A 14,597-nucleotide genomic window follows, 5' to 3' on the forward strand; every position below is an offset into this window, starting at 1 on the left:
CCTGATTTCAAGGTTTATTACAGAGCTGTGATCACCAAGACAGCATGTTACTGACACAGAAACAGACACCACAGACCAGTGGGAACAGAACAGAGAACCCATATATGGACCCTCAATGCTATGGTCAAATAATCTTCAACAAAGCAGGGGAAAATATCCAAGAGAAAAAAGTCTCTTCAATAAATTTTGCAATGAAAACTGGACAGCTACATACAGAAGAATGAAACTCAACCATTCTCTTACACCATACACAAAGATAAACTCTAAATGGATGAAAGACCTCAATGTGAGACATGAATCCATCAAAATCCTAGAGGAGAACGTAGGCAGTAACCTCAGCCACAGCAACTTCTTTCAAGACACGTCTCCAAAGGCAATGGAAACAAAAGCAAAAATGAACTTTTGGGACTTCATCAAGATCAAAATCTTCTGCACAGCAAAGGAAACAGTCAACAAAACAAAGAGGCAACCCACGGAATGGGAGAAGATATTCACAAATGACACTCCAGACAAAGGGCTGATAGACAAGATCTATAAAGAACTTCTCAAACTCAACACCCAAAAAACAAATAATTAAGTCAAAACATGAGCAGAAGACATGAACAGACACTTCTCCAATGAAGACATACAAATGACTAACAGACTCATGAAAAAATGTTCATCATCACCAGCCATGAGGGAGATTCAAATCAAAATCACAATGAGATAGCACCTTATACCAGTTACAATGGCAAAAAACAAGGCAAGAAACAACAAATGTTGGAGAGGATGTGGAGAAAGGGGAATGCTCTTACAATGTTGATAGGATGCAAGTTGGTGTAGCCACTTTGGAAAAGAGTGTTGAGGTTCCTCAAAAACTTAAAAATAGAGCTACCTTATGACCTGGTGATTGCACTACTGGGTATTTAACCCAAAGATACAGATGTAGTGCAAAGAAGGGCCATATGCGTTCCAAAGTAGGTAGCAGCAATGTCCACAATAGCCAAACTGTGGAACGAGTAGAGATGTCCTTTAACAGACAAATGGATAAAGATGTGGTTCATGTATACAATAGAATATTACTCAGTCATCAGAAAGGATGAATACCCAACTTTTGCATCAATGTGGACGAGACTCAAGGAGATCATGCTGAGTGAAAAAGTCAAGCAGAGAAAGTCAATTATATGGTTTCACTTACTTATGGAACATAAGGAATAGCATGGAGGATATTAGGAAAAGGAAGGGAAAAGGGAAGAGGGGAATCAGAGAGGAAGATGAAAGACTTGTGGACTCGAGAAATAAACTGAGGGTTTTAGAGGGAGGAGGAGGAGGGGATAGGTGATCCCAGTGATGGGTATTAAGGAGGGCATGGATTGCATGGAGCACTGGGTGTTATACGTAAACAATGAATCTTGGAACACTACATCAAAACTAATGATGTCCTCAATGGCGACTAACATAACACAACAAAAAATTAAAAAATTAAAAAATTAGTTGGTTAGAAGTGCCAACACAAGTGGTGTCACAACTGTACCCCACGATATGTATATTAAGAGTTTACAATACTCTATTTCATAGTGATCTTTGGAAGTAAAGAGATCTTCACAGAAACAAATTATATGGGGAAAGCATAGCTCAGATCTTACATATCTGTCAGCATAATAAAAGCAACTTATGTCCTCCTAAGAAAGACGCATCCCTTCTTCTACAGTAGAAAGCAAGTGTGCTAAAGTAAGCTTTTAAAGAACCATATCTTATTATACAAAAATCCTTCTAAATGCTAATATTTTAGGTGAATATTCCCTCCTTCTATTTGTTCAATTTATGAACAATTTAAAACCACCTTCTTATATATAACAGGACAATGCAATATAATACAAATAAGAGATGTAATGCTATTTTGTCATGAACATACTTTTACATTATAGATTATTTCTACAACCAAAAAATACCAGCTGTCCACAAATTCTTAATTGGCACTATTACTGAAAAAACTCCTGGTGAAAGCATGCCAACTGTTTGAGAAGAGTTTACCGACATCATTCAGTACAAAAAAAAAAAAAAAAAAAAAAGAAGTAGGAATGACTAATTATCCACACACAGCAATTTTTACAAGTGAAATTAGATGAATCTCTTCTTATCTGTAGAACAGTAAGAGAAAAAAGCTTATTTAAAAAATGAGAACTTCCACAAATGACGTGCATTATACTTTAGGACTAATGAATTGCATTTAAGCCCCTGTTTAAAGGGAATAAAATTGAAAGTCCTAGTTTACAGCTGATGAGTAATAAAACTGAACTTCTGAAGTTCAGGTGTGTTATTATTTTATTAATGACAATCACTTAAACGATTTAAACTAAAAAGATAAGCAGTACTGTTGTATTTTCACAGACCAAATCCAACAATTTGAATACACTGAAGCTCTATTTATACGGCCTTAGCTAAAGCATTGATCACATTTTCCATGGCTGGTCCTCGTAACAGGACTGATGATTCTACAGCAGAACTCAAAACATTGACTGAACTGGACATTGACTACCAACAAATAAAATGATATAAATAGTTTCATTACCAAGAATCTCTTTTAATCTGAGAGGAAAATTAATTCCCCCAAAACACAGAACTGTGAAAGCAAGATCCTGCAAAACATCAATGGCTGAATCACGTACAAACTGATCATGGAATAAAGTAATAAAAGAAATGGAAAACTACATGTGGTATTTTTATCAAATTTTTTTTGAAAAGTTACACTTTTGAATATTAAGTCTTAGGTTGCCCTTGTGCTCTGTATTTCTCATGTGATACCTTATGATCCTTTGCAACTGATAAGTAGTTGATCTACAAAGTACATTTTAAATTTTAAATTTTCCCTAAATAGTTTAAGGATTAAGGGGATGAGAGGGAAAACTTAAATAAAAAATGAATAATTATAAATGCTTTACAGAGGCAAGTAGAAAGTCTGTACTTCAGGAATCATATGCAAATATGGGAGATGAGGGTGAGGCTGCCCTTACAACTTGTAGCTCTGACTTACTGTATGTGACATTTACAAGTGCCCAGAATTCAACTTGGATATCGTTTTTAACCGTCTTGAGATACCCAAGACTTCAAGAGGTACTATCCAAAACTCCAAAAGACTACCTGTTTTTCTCATTCCAAGGGTCCCTAAATCAATGGTTACCTTATGGAGGAAGGCCCCTGACTTCAGACTTGTAGTTCTAAAAGGTAAGTGATATATCCTTCTCAGAATTAAGCAAAAATGACAGAGCTAAAATGGTGACTTGGCCCATCATTATGTCACCACAGAATTCTTAAGGTTTTTATTTAATATGAGAACTTGTGCTCACTCCTCTGGAGTCTGGTCACACAATTCAGGTATAAGCAAAGGCAAACAAGAATTAGGTGAGTTTCAAAACTTTTAATAAAGGAAAAAAAAGACACTTCCAAAAATAAATGTCACACAAATCAAAGTTTTTAAAAAAGTGAAAGATATTCAAGAAACAAAATCCTTTACTATCAAAATATACTAAATATTTAAATCTAATGAACTTGAGTGTTCAAATTCTGGGTGAATGTAGCTTATAATCATATACCTAGTAAAGCAGTGTTTTTCATGATATGTTTGTTTCAAGACATTACTTAATATAGTTACTTTTTAAACCTATATTTTCTTAAACATCAATTTCACAATTCATTTAAATATTTTTACACTCATTTATAAAAACACATGTTCTAACAATGGGTTATTTTGTGCTTTAATAATAATGATCCATGGTAAAATACTTAAGTGATTTAAATGCTTTACTAATGACTACATCCATCACAGATTCTTGCACACTTACACAGCTACTGCAATAATCCAAAGAGCTACAACTCTTCTTAAAAATGACACTCACTCAAAGTTTGGTAAGCATGCTAAATAATTAGAAATGTATTTTTTTTTCCAAGTTAGAACATTAGAACTTTCTAGCTTTCTTTAAAATCTGCAAAGATAACCTGCTTATTTAAGCCACTTTTAACCGGAAATTTATAAAAACAGAGGAAAGCATCGTTTTAGAATTTTCTTTATAACATCTATAGTAAAAAATGGATGTCTTCTTTCAAACTGTGATGGCACTAAACTGCTATTTTAAAAATTCTAGATTTTAAAATGTTAAGAAATTACAATGTCCATTCTACCTAGAGGGGCATTTTAATAATTAAACTATTTTTCAGGTCAATACTTTCTTCAGTGTGGGTGACACTGCCTTATACTCATCACAGTACCTTAGTAAATGATTCACTTAAAATGTGATCCAAGACAAACCCCAACTTATTCTAAATTCTCTTCTATAATAAGAGTCCAATGTGTTCCATCCCCTAGACTAATAATATGGTAAACAAATACAAATCTAAAGCAATAAAATTTATATAATTAATGGCAATGAATATCAAATACAATAGACCTCATTTGCACAATTTGGAATTAATTTGCATGCAAAATTTTATAGTTTTGATCCTTACTTATAGATAATTTATTTCTTTAAGTAATCAAGACAAATAGTAGAAAAAGCATTTTATTTATATGGAAAAAGCTACATTAATATCTGTAAAAGGTGTCAATATAACATTGCCTATACAGAAGAAAAACTCAAATGTGAGTAGCAACAAATAAAAGTTACACATCTTCCTACTTAGCAGTGCAATTAATTCACATTGCGATAAAGTTAAGTCAAGTATAACAAAATCAAAACAAGTGTTTCTCCATAATCAGGATACTGAGAATTACAGTGTAAAGATCCTTTCAGGTTTAAGAAATCTGCAATCAATCTACCGATTACCCTAAGACAAGGGAGACAGACAGTTAATTCATTTAATTACCAGCTGTTGGGTTTTTTCAATACTGTTCACAGGAAAAAGGTAATGAGTTGACATACATGTAAATAGAATATATTTAGTCTATACAGTAAAAAAATACAAATTATAAAGTGAGCTAACAAAGAATGAATCTGAATACAGATTTATAAAACTGATGACATCTTAGACAACACATACAGCATTTCTCATGTAAAAACATTTAGTTTCAGCAAAAAATAATTTGGTTGCTTTTCAGATGCATTGCAGATCTTGTAAGCTGAAGATGCAGATGTCCAAGTATCTTAAAAACCATAATAAATGTCTTTCTCAATGCATACAAAATGACAAATGCTCTCATCACAGTCTGAAGGGTATTTTTGGAAGTTTGTTTTGTCTTGCTTCAGAAATACATGTAAAATGGGTAAAAATCAAAGGATTTCATGATACAATGAAACAGTAAACAGTGCTCAATTTACTGCTAATGTTGAAAAAAACCTAGATTTTACAGTACTCTGGTATATATGAAATTTTTTTTGACTTTACATTGCATATTTCTGAGTCCATTCTCTTGCATGTCTGTTGTATCTGTAGGTATACAAAAGGGATATAATAAAAACAGACAAAATGAATCTTTTAGAAGAACTATTTATATAAAACTGTACGCTCTACCTTTTTACACTTAATTGCAATAATTATTCATACGCCAATTATTGAGTCAATGTGACTTAGGTTCATATATTAAATAAAATAGAAAACAACAAGTGATTTTTTAACTGATGGATTTCTCTACAACCAATACAGAAACATGCCTAAATTATAAACAACAAAATAAGAAATCAATTTCTAACAGAAGTCTATAAAAGCCAACCCTGAATGGGCATCACCTATAAAATGCAAATGAATCAATGGTTCCAGCAAGATGAAACAGCTTGAAAATTGGGTCAGTTTGGAGGGGGTTAGGGATAACTTCTTTTCCTGGGAGAAAAATATTCAAGGCTTTCCAATTATCAAATTCTTTAATTTTAAATTTACTACCCAGAACTATATATATGGTTCTCTCCTATCAAAAAACAGACATATTACACAAATGCAGAACATGTACTATTAAATAGTAAAAGACTAAACACTGTATGGGAAGGAATAATATCTCTTGTAAAAAGACTAATAAAGATAGGCAAACTTAGTATAAGTTTGTAAAAAGTTTGTAAAAAGACTAATAAAGATAGATAAACTTAGTACAGTTAACACAATTAAATGTACTTAAATATATTGATAATACTTATGTTTTGGCAGACCATACAGAAATACACCCAGGCAGAAACTTATATAAGTAAACACTTACTTTTCTTTGTCTGATTTATAGATTTGTGCAATATCTGGTACTAAGGGGTCATCTGGATTAGGATCACAAAGTAGAGAACATATGGACAATAAAACTAGATTGAAAAAAGAACATCACATCAGATAATGATCTTTCTGCTTTATAACAATTACATACATGAAAACACTTTTACTGAATATAGACAATGAAATTATAAAGAAAACAAAATCTAATGAGCATGTTAAATTACTTTTTAGACTAACTTTGCTAAGGAGCAAATATTCTAATTTTTAATTAGAAATTATAAAATTAGCATACAATGTATATAATACAAAATCACTATAACTTTTGAAGTTTTAAATTTTACTTGAATTTCTACTTATTTAAAAAATGTACATTTATAAAGTAACTAAACATTTAATCTGAAGAGTTCTCTATAAAAATAATTTTAGGTAACACATACATATGCCAAATATGGTACCTAATCAAAACATTTTTAGAACAGCATCCTAACTTTAGGTATTTTTTTTTTAAGATTTTATTTATTGATATGAGGAAAAGAGCACACAAGCAGGGGAGCAGCAGGCAGAGGGTGAGGCAGGCTCCCTGCTGAGGAAGGAGCCCAATGAGGGACTCAAACTTAGGACCCTGCCTAGGATCATGATCTGAACCAAAGGCAGATACTTAACCAACTGAGCCACCCAGGCTTCCCTAGGTATTTTTTAAAGATACTTTTGTACTTTAATAAGGAAACCATTCATTTTTTATTTTATTTTAATGCAGAAAATCTATGCTCTAATCAATTAAAGTACAGCAAACAAATTGCAGTTAACAGTCCAAACCATTTTGGACTCATTGTTTATGCACTTTTTTTACTTTGGCTTAGTGCTACAGTTTGCTTACAAAGAAATTTCTCATGTTTTTTTCAATGAATCTTTTATTCCATGTACATTATTTGTATCACACTCATTTAAAAATAATGTGAACAATTATCAATACATAACTTGTATGTTTTAAAATATAAGTGAAAATTATAAAAGTAGTTGTTTCTTCCCACATCAAAATACTAATTCAAATAGCTACATTCTTAAAAAAAATTTAAGTATCTGAAAAAGTAAGGAACAAGGACTCTGGTTCCTGATTTGTCTGTTATGATTGCATGCCATGACTTCTGAGGGTGTACGAGGAATCTTTGGAAGAACATTTCAAGATGTTCTACTATGTTCCTTTATCTTTTCCTACTCTTACAAATCCACAAGCAAATTTATAAAGCAGAGTTGATTTCTTAAATAACACAGAAAGGGAGTTGCTAAGGGCTAATGAAAAAAATTAGTATTTTATTCATCTTCCTTATCTTCCATCTGCCTACTGAAATTTTAAGCCTTTTATATTAAACTATTAGGGTAGATTATCTAGGCTCACATCTCCAGAGGTTCCAGGCTAAACTCACAATAGAAAGCGAAATAAGACATTTAAAATATAAAAAAGTAGAAAATGTACAAATAAGCAAAGTATAAGCTACCTTATAAAATAAGGCAAGAGGGAAGTTCCTCATTTCCCACTCCTGCTGCCAAAAGCAATGTGCCCTGATTTCACTACAATGTACACAAATCAAATGTTTTAAGATAAAGAAAAAGGTAATAATAGTTAACATTCAGTCGAATGTCTTCTATGTGCCAGATGCATAGTGACCTTACATGGTAATACTCCTATAATCCTTATTTTACATATGAGGACAGTGAGGCTACTTGAAATTCTTCTTCAAGGGCAGTTTCCAGAAGCCAAGAATACTAATTAATATTTATAAAAAGCTACCGATGTTAGAAAATTAGTGCTCAATATCTGGCAGTCTGCCATTTCTTTTGTATGTGTAAGTACTTAACCACTTACACCAAATGAATTACATTTCCATTTCCATTCCAGGAAAGAGTATATTAATTTGAATAATCCTGTGACACAAAAACTTTCTTGCATCCAGTACATAACAGTTATACTATGTGATTTTTAAAAAGACACTAGAATCAACATGAACATTTTATACAAACACTTTAGGTCAGAAAAACTGCCATTCATAATAACTAGCTGATGTGAAGGGCTACTACTTACCTAATATTTGAAATATTATCGCTGTGGACCCTGCTTCCTAAAAACCTAATCACTTTTAAAAATAAGTTAAACATGCAAGTAGCATTTATTAAAAAGATTTTTTTAAATGAGCACAGGTTCATTCCTCCCCTGAATCCTTCAAGAGAAATAATTTTCTTAAATTTTATAAAAAGGGAAAACTACCAAATTACTTCAGAGGCAGGAGCTTCTAACTCAAAACAGTATTTTCTAATGGTTGGGTTCTCTTCTGCTGGAGAAACAAGACATGAATTAAGAGGGCTAGCACAGCAGAAACTATTGGCTAGGTACTAGAAGGTCTACATATACACCTGATAATTTAGCAAGAAAAAAGTATGTATCTGTTAAAGCTGAGAATCCACATGGATTATGTTATCAGTCATAAATAATGCTATTGGTTATTAAAAGTTTAGACTAACATCCTAATAAATATACTGCATTATTCTAAAGTGTGAAATGTGTCTTCTTAGATGAAGTAAGAGATGTAAAGCTTTACTCATTACATTAACAATACTATTTAATAAACGGCATAACTGATCCTAAAATCTTATTTTCACTCTGTCTCTCTCTTTAAAGCCCAAACTAAAGGGGTAAAATGTCAGTAGCCTCAACCAAATTTCTAGTTCTAACATATTTAAATTTGTCTCATTTTATTATTAAGATTTGACCATTAACCACATCACACTAACTGACAAAAGCAAAAGAGTAATAGAAGAGCTATGAAAGCAAAGCAAAATCAAAGCAGGAGAAAACAGTAAATTGTTTTTTTTTTTAAACTTTAGTCCCTAGATCGTTCTGCTATATTTTTCTTGTCTCACTGTTATGAATAGTTATAAATCTGGTAAATAAAATTACCTTTTGATACAGTCAGAGCTGGTGACCATTGTGACCTCAGGATATCCAGACAAATACTTCCATTACTGTTTATGTTTGGATGGTAAATTTTTGTTGTGAAAGCAATCTATAAATAAAACAAAACAAGAACGTGACAACCCACAAACGATGAACAAAACAGAACCAATCTGCTCTAGGGTAAAATGTCCTCAATTTTACATGACCTTAGAGGAGAAATTCAACAACAAATTGAGCATCTACTTTGTGCACATAGTTTTAGCTCCTGGGAGTGTGAAAGCAAATAGTCAGTTTCCCCTTGGCCCCCTGGAACTGAGAAGTATTTTGGAATATAATAAATAAATCTATATTAGCTGATATGACTGCCTGAGTAGTACCTGGAGTAATTAACCATGGGTTTCATCATCCCTCAAAGTAATCCATTTCTTAATTTGATTATCATTGATACCTACAAATGACAATGAATCTAAAAATAGAGTGCTGACCCTGTTCCAGAAGAAAGTTGAGGGTCCTCAGCCTGTTATCTATCCTAAGGGATCTGCTAAGAATTCTAATCTTCCACAAGAGTTGTTGTTACATTGTTTCATATATATAATGTTAGTCAGGTGTTTTTAAAAATCTAAAATAATTATTCGGAGTGGAAATATTTGTTAATAAACTTCTCCCTCCTTGATATCACCATCATTTATTTCCTCTTCAGATCCAGTCTAAATTTAATGTAATAAGGAAATGTTTTTATTTTTCTTACCACACTTAATAAAGGGACTGTGTCACATTTGTTTTTGTATTCCCCAGTGTTAACAGAACACTGGAGGTACTCAATAAATTTTTGTTGAATAACAACTTAAGAACTGAGAAATAGGGTCAACTTTCAAAGATAATCCCCTGAATACAAAAGTGTGATTCTTGACCATAAAAAAACTTCCCAAACTACATATATCTAAGGAGGAGGGGAAAAAAAGGTAAGGAAGCTAATTTGTCATATAATAGATACTGCCTTTTGTTTTACAGATATAGTCCAATATTTGAATAAGCATATTTTAAATTCAGTGATTTTACAGAATAGTTTGAACATGCTAAGCTACCCACAGTCTGTGACATCATGTACATATCTTGGGGTAGAGAGTAAAATCTCTGACAAAGAGTCAAATCAATCATAAAAACGAAAATACCTTTGGTGGCTTAAAAGGATAGTCTGTCGGAAAATGTACAGTGAGGAAGAAGACTCCACCTTGATAGGCGCTATCAGGCTGAAATTACAAATATTTGCATTAGTGATTACTATATTTATTTAGTGATTACTGTATTTATTTAGTAACCTAAGATGATTTCCCCCCAAACTGATTTGGGGGAAAGAAAAAAAGCCATCATTCTGTCCTAAGTTCAAATCATTTACCTTGAAAACAGGTTTCCCTTTGCAGGTATGAAGGAAGAATCTTCAATAATCATGACGACATCAAAGTTAAACACAAAAATAGGACACACACAGTGGTGTGACTTACCTAAACAGATCTTTTTATGAGTCTAGAGTTTTATAGATTAGTATAAACACACGATTGCTTTGAGAAAAAGAAGAATTTTCCGCAGCAGTAATCAGTATGGGAAACAGGGTTTGGGCTAATATTTATTTACCTTCTTATTTATAAAACTTAAGATCTGATGGTCATATTTTTTTTTTAAGATTTATTTATTTTAGAGAGAGTGCAAGCAGGGGGAGGGGCAGAGGGGGAAAGACAATCCTGAACAGACTCCTCACTGAGCAGGGAAACTGACATGGAAATTGATCCCATGATCCTGAGATCAGACCTGAGTGGAAATCAATAGTCAGCACGCTTAACTGACTGAGCTACGGAGGGGCACCAATGGTTCGTCCTTTAAGGGGCAAGAATAGAAATGAAATAAAAAGACCAAGTTATAAAAATGAAAGGCTACATGACACACAATTCAGACCTCCAATCTTCACTTAGTAACAGTTTACAATAGAATGTGGAAAACACAAAAAAGCTCAAAATAAAACTAGATAAATTCAATAGTCATTGAATCAAATTAGGAACCAACTTTATAGGAAGAATTTAAATTTGGCCATGTTTCTTTATGGCAGTTAGAAAATACATTTAATATTACAAGCAAGAAAAAAATGATAAAGAATAAAGGTAAAATCTATTTTAATTCCTTTATATATATTCCTTCATATATATATACACACACACATATATATTCCTATATATATGTGTGTGTGTATACACACACACACACACACACGTATATTCATATATCTACTTACATATATATAATTTATTTATTTGAGAAAGAGGGCATGAGCAGGGGGAGGAACAGAGGGACAAGCATAACATAGGGCTAAATCCCAGGACCCTGAGATCATGACCTAAGCCAAAGTCAAATGCTTAACCAACTGAGCCACCCAGGTGCCCCTCCTTAATATTTAATTAAATTTTTAATGTTATCATGTTATAGTACCACTTTGATAATAACAGCAAAACTATCATTACTTCCTCAAGTGTCTGCATATACATTAGAGAACTACACTGTATAATTATTCTAACTATATATAGTTTAATTCTAGTTCTTCAAAAGTTAAAGGGAATGTAGAAAATGTAAATGAATTCAAATGATATTAGAGAGTGGCATGTTTGCATTACTAAAATAAAGGGGGTATGAGTAACATAATTGTAACCATTTGCTACATGTGATTCATCTAAGGAATATCTGTGAAGGGCTATAATTCAAATGGTAAGGGTGGGCCTTTAAATAATAGTATTTTGGGGTGCCTGGGTGGCTCAGTGGGTTAAAGCCTCTGCCTTTGGTTCAGGTCATGATCACAGGGTCCTTGGATCGAGCCCTACATTGGGCTCTCTGCTCAGCGGGGAGCCTGCCTCCCTTCCTCTCTCTCTGCCTACTTGTGATCTCTGTCTGTCAAATAAATAAAATCTTTAATAAATAAATAAATAAATAATAGTATTTTGAAGGTTCTTAGTAAGCAATGAAAAACAAGTAATTAGATTCTTCAAGTTGTTCTTTAAATATATTGCATTTTACCCTTAGAAAAAACTAACTTAACATAACAGTTTAGTAATTTTAGACATTTGCCCAAGACTCCTGCTCTGAAAATTCAGTATTTGTTTTTAAAAGTGAAACACAAGTAATATGATTAAAACCTCTATGCCTTACTAGATAAAATTCTTTCAGGGGAGGGAAAGAATGATGTTCATGTAAACAGGTTACTAGTATGTATATTCTCACCCAGAAAGTAGTCAATGCCCATTCCTATGCAATCAGATTTTTGTGCACAATAAGAAAAGTCTGTTTCAAGTCATAACTGCCTCTAGGTACAGAAAGAAAAAATCTTAACAAGGGTAGTAAGTGTTAAGTAAAGCCAGTCATAAAATGGGTAATTCTGAGTTCAGTACAATACAACAAAACTAAAAACAACAAATTCAGAAGTTGGCAAAGACAGATCTGTTGCAGTTATCTTACCAGTTCCCTCTCACACACAGGAACAGTGAAGAGTTACTGAAAACTGGTGCTTGTTGCTTGCAGGTATTCCACTGCTGAGTTAATTAGAGTCATTTTTACCCTACTAAAATTACTATTTTTTTCTTTTATAAAAATTATTGATGTGAGGGTAATTATACTGGGTTCTGAACAACTGACTTTTGTGCTTAAAAACAGATAAAGCAAATGTATAACATATAGCCTGGGTGCAAATGGTGGGTGATCCATGACTATGTGTAATGACCAGGGATTTGTCAAAGGGAAACATCAAAGTGATCCAAACAAGTGATTTGCCACCAGTGCTCCAGAAAATCATCAAAAATCCTTTCATTGTATTTTGCTTCCTGAGTGTTCAGAGTACATGAAAACTCAACCTTAGCCACAAACATCTCATCAAAGGTGAAATGGTGAGAATGAGGTATGGCTGAGAAAATTAATTTCACATATATAAATCATACTTACAGGTCCCATAATAGTTGCTTGCCAGTGGAACACTGAAACAAACAAAGGAGTTTTGGAGTCATTAACAAACGTTCAAACCTATATTATTAATGGTAGCAAAATCCTAGCAAGACAGCAAAGCTTACAGTCATCCCCCACGGGTCCAGCGGAACAATGAGCAGGTGGGTCTCGTTGTAGATCACTTAATTCCTGAAGCAAAGCAAAAATACTTAGGTTAATTGTTTTTCTAGTGAAACAAGCATAATAATCTATGAAGACACGAACTATTTACTTTAAAATTAAATTTGAGGCAGTTCTATTCAAAATATGAAAACAGAAAATGTAGTTACTGATTGGTAGAAGAGTATGGCAAGTACTAAATTCTTTCATGAAATATCACCAAACCCTGAATAAATTAAATGGATTAAAATACTGTTTTGGGGGCACCTGGGTGGCTCAGTGGGTTAAAGCCTCTGCCTTCGGCTCAGGTCAGGATCTCAGGGTCCTGAGATCAAGCCCGGCATCGGGCTCTCTGCTCGGCGGGGAGCCTGCTTCCTCCTCTCTCTCTCTGCCTGCCTCTCTGCCTACTTGTGATCTGTCTCTCTCTCTCTCTCTGTCAAGTAAATAAATAAAATCTTTAAAAAAAAATACTGTTTTTTTCTCTAACATCCCTAAGACAAAAATATTCAGTCATTATCTACTGTACACAAGGTAATTTATATAACTGCTAGGTATATATAAGAACTACTAGAAGAATGTTATATTAATACCATATGAATAGATGAACATCTTCAAAGGTTTACAATCTAATTTGGGAGGGATGGCTTCCAAAGAAATGGATATTGAGAGAACAACCTACCTGAAGGTTAAATGGAAAGAAAGGAGAGAAGTCAGGCCATATTTGGAAGCCTAGCACATTGATTCATATGCTTTCTTCTGTTCTCAAGAAAGCAAAAGAAGGACCACGGAAATGACAGTTTAGAGTTGGCTGGTCCTCAGCTGGCATTCTAGTTCTACCATAATCAGCATTACAAGCCTTGGGGAAATCACTCGACCTCCTTATCTTCACCCCAAATATGAAAGATATAAATTCAATATAAAAGATCATACACTAGGACTGAGGTAACTACTTTAGTTTGGAAGATCAGAAAATGTCTTTGAGGCAGTGGCAGCTAAAAGAAAAGTAAAGGATGAGTGGGAGTTCATTTTGGGAGAAATGAGTGACACTACGAGGTAGAGCAGTGTAAGATGAGGCTGAAAAAGTGGGCAGAGGCTAGGCAGACAACTGAGAACAATACACACCATACTAAGAACTGTGGGTTTTTAAGAAGTTGTGTGATCTGATTTAAAAGATTGTTGACTGATCTTTGTATCGAATAGACTAGAGATGAGAAAGAGTAGAAGCTATTAGTTACTATAGGTGAGAAAAATGAGGGCTTGGAGTGGAGACGCAGCAATGAGATAAAAGTGGACAGAAATATTTTAAAGGGCTTACCTCCCATAGGATTTGAGGATGAGTTACATGTCCAGT

At 33.3% G+C, this 14,597-nt stretch overlaps 1 protein-coding gene across 2 annotated transcripts in view; it reads right to left on the reverse strand.

Moving 5' to 3' along the window:
• Positions 1-4,519: 4,519 nt before the first annotated feature.
• Positions 4,520-14,597, reverse strand: part of UBE2D1 (ubiquitin conjugating enzyme E2 D1) — a 37,567-nt gene continuing 27,489 nt past the window's right edge. Inside the window, exons 2-7 of one of the 2 annotated variants that reach the window (XM_032842757.1) lie at positions 13,213-13,276; positions 13,088-13,119; positions 10,285-10,362; positions 9,116-9,221; positions 6,158-6,251; positions 4,520-5,400 (exon numbers count right to left, since the gene is read on the reverse strand). In XM_032842757.1, coding sequence (XP_032698648.1) covers positions 5,355-5,400; positions 6,158-6,251; positions 9,116-9,221; positions 10,285-10,362; positions 13,088-13,119; positions 13,213-13,276 — 420 coding nt within the window. In that variant the 3' untranslated portion in view covers positions 4,520-5,354. Of the gene's footprint in view, positions 5,412-6,157; positions 6,252-9,115; positions 9,222-10,284; positions 10,363-13,087; positions 13,120-13,212; positions 13,277-14,597 lie in introns of both variants that reach the window. The other variant, XM_032842748.1, reaches the window with a different exon arrangement.

The sequence above is a fragment of the Lontra canadensis genome, unplaced genomic scaffold, assembly GCF_010015895.1.
Source record: "Lontra canadensis isolate GAN:19392208 unplaced genomic scaffold, GSC_riverotter_1.0 scaffold3, whole genome shotgun sequence".
NCBI lineage: Eukaryota > Metazoa > Chordata > Mammalia > Carnivora > Mustelidae > Lontra > Lontra canadensis.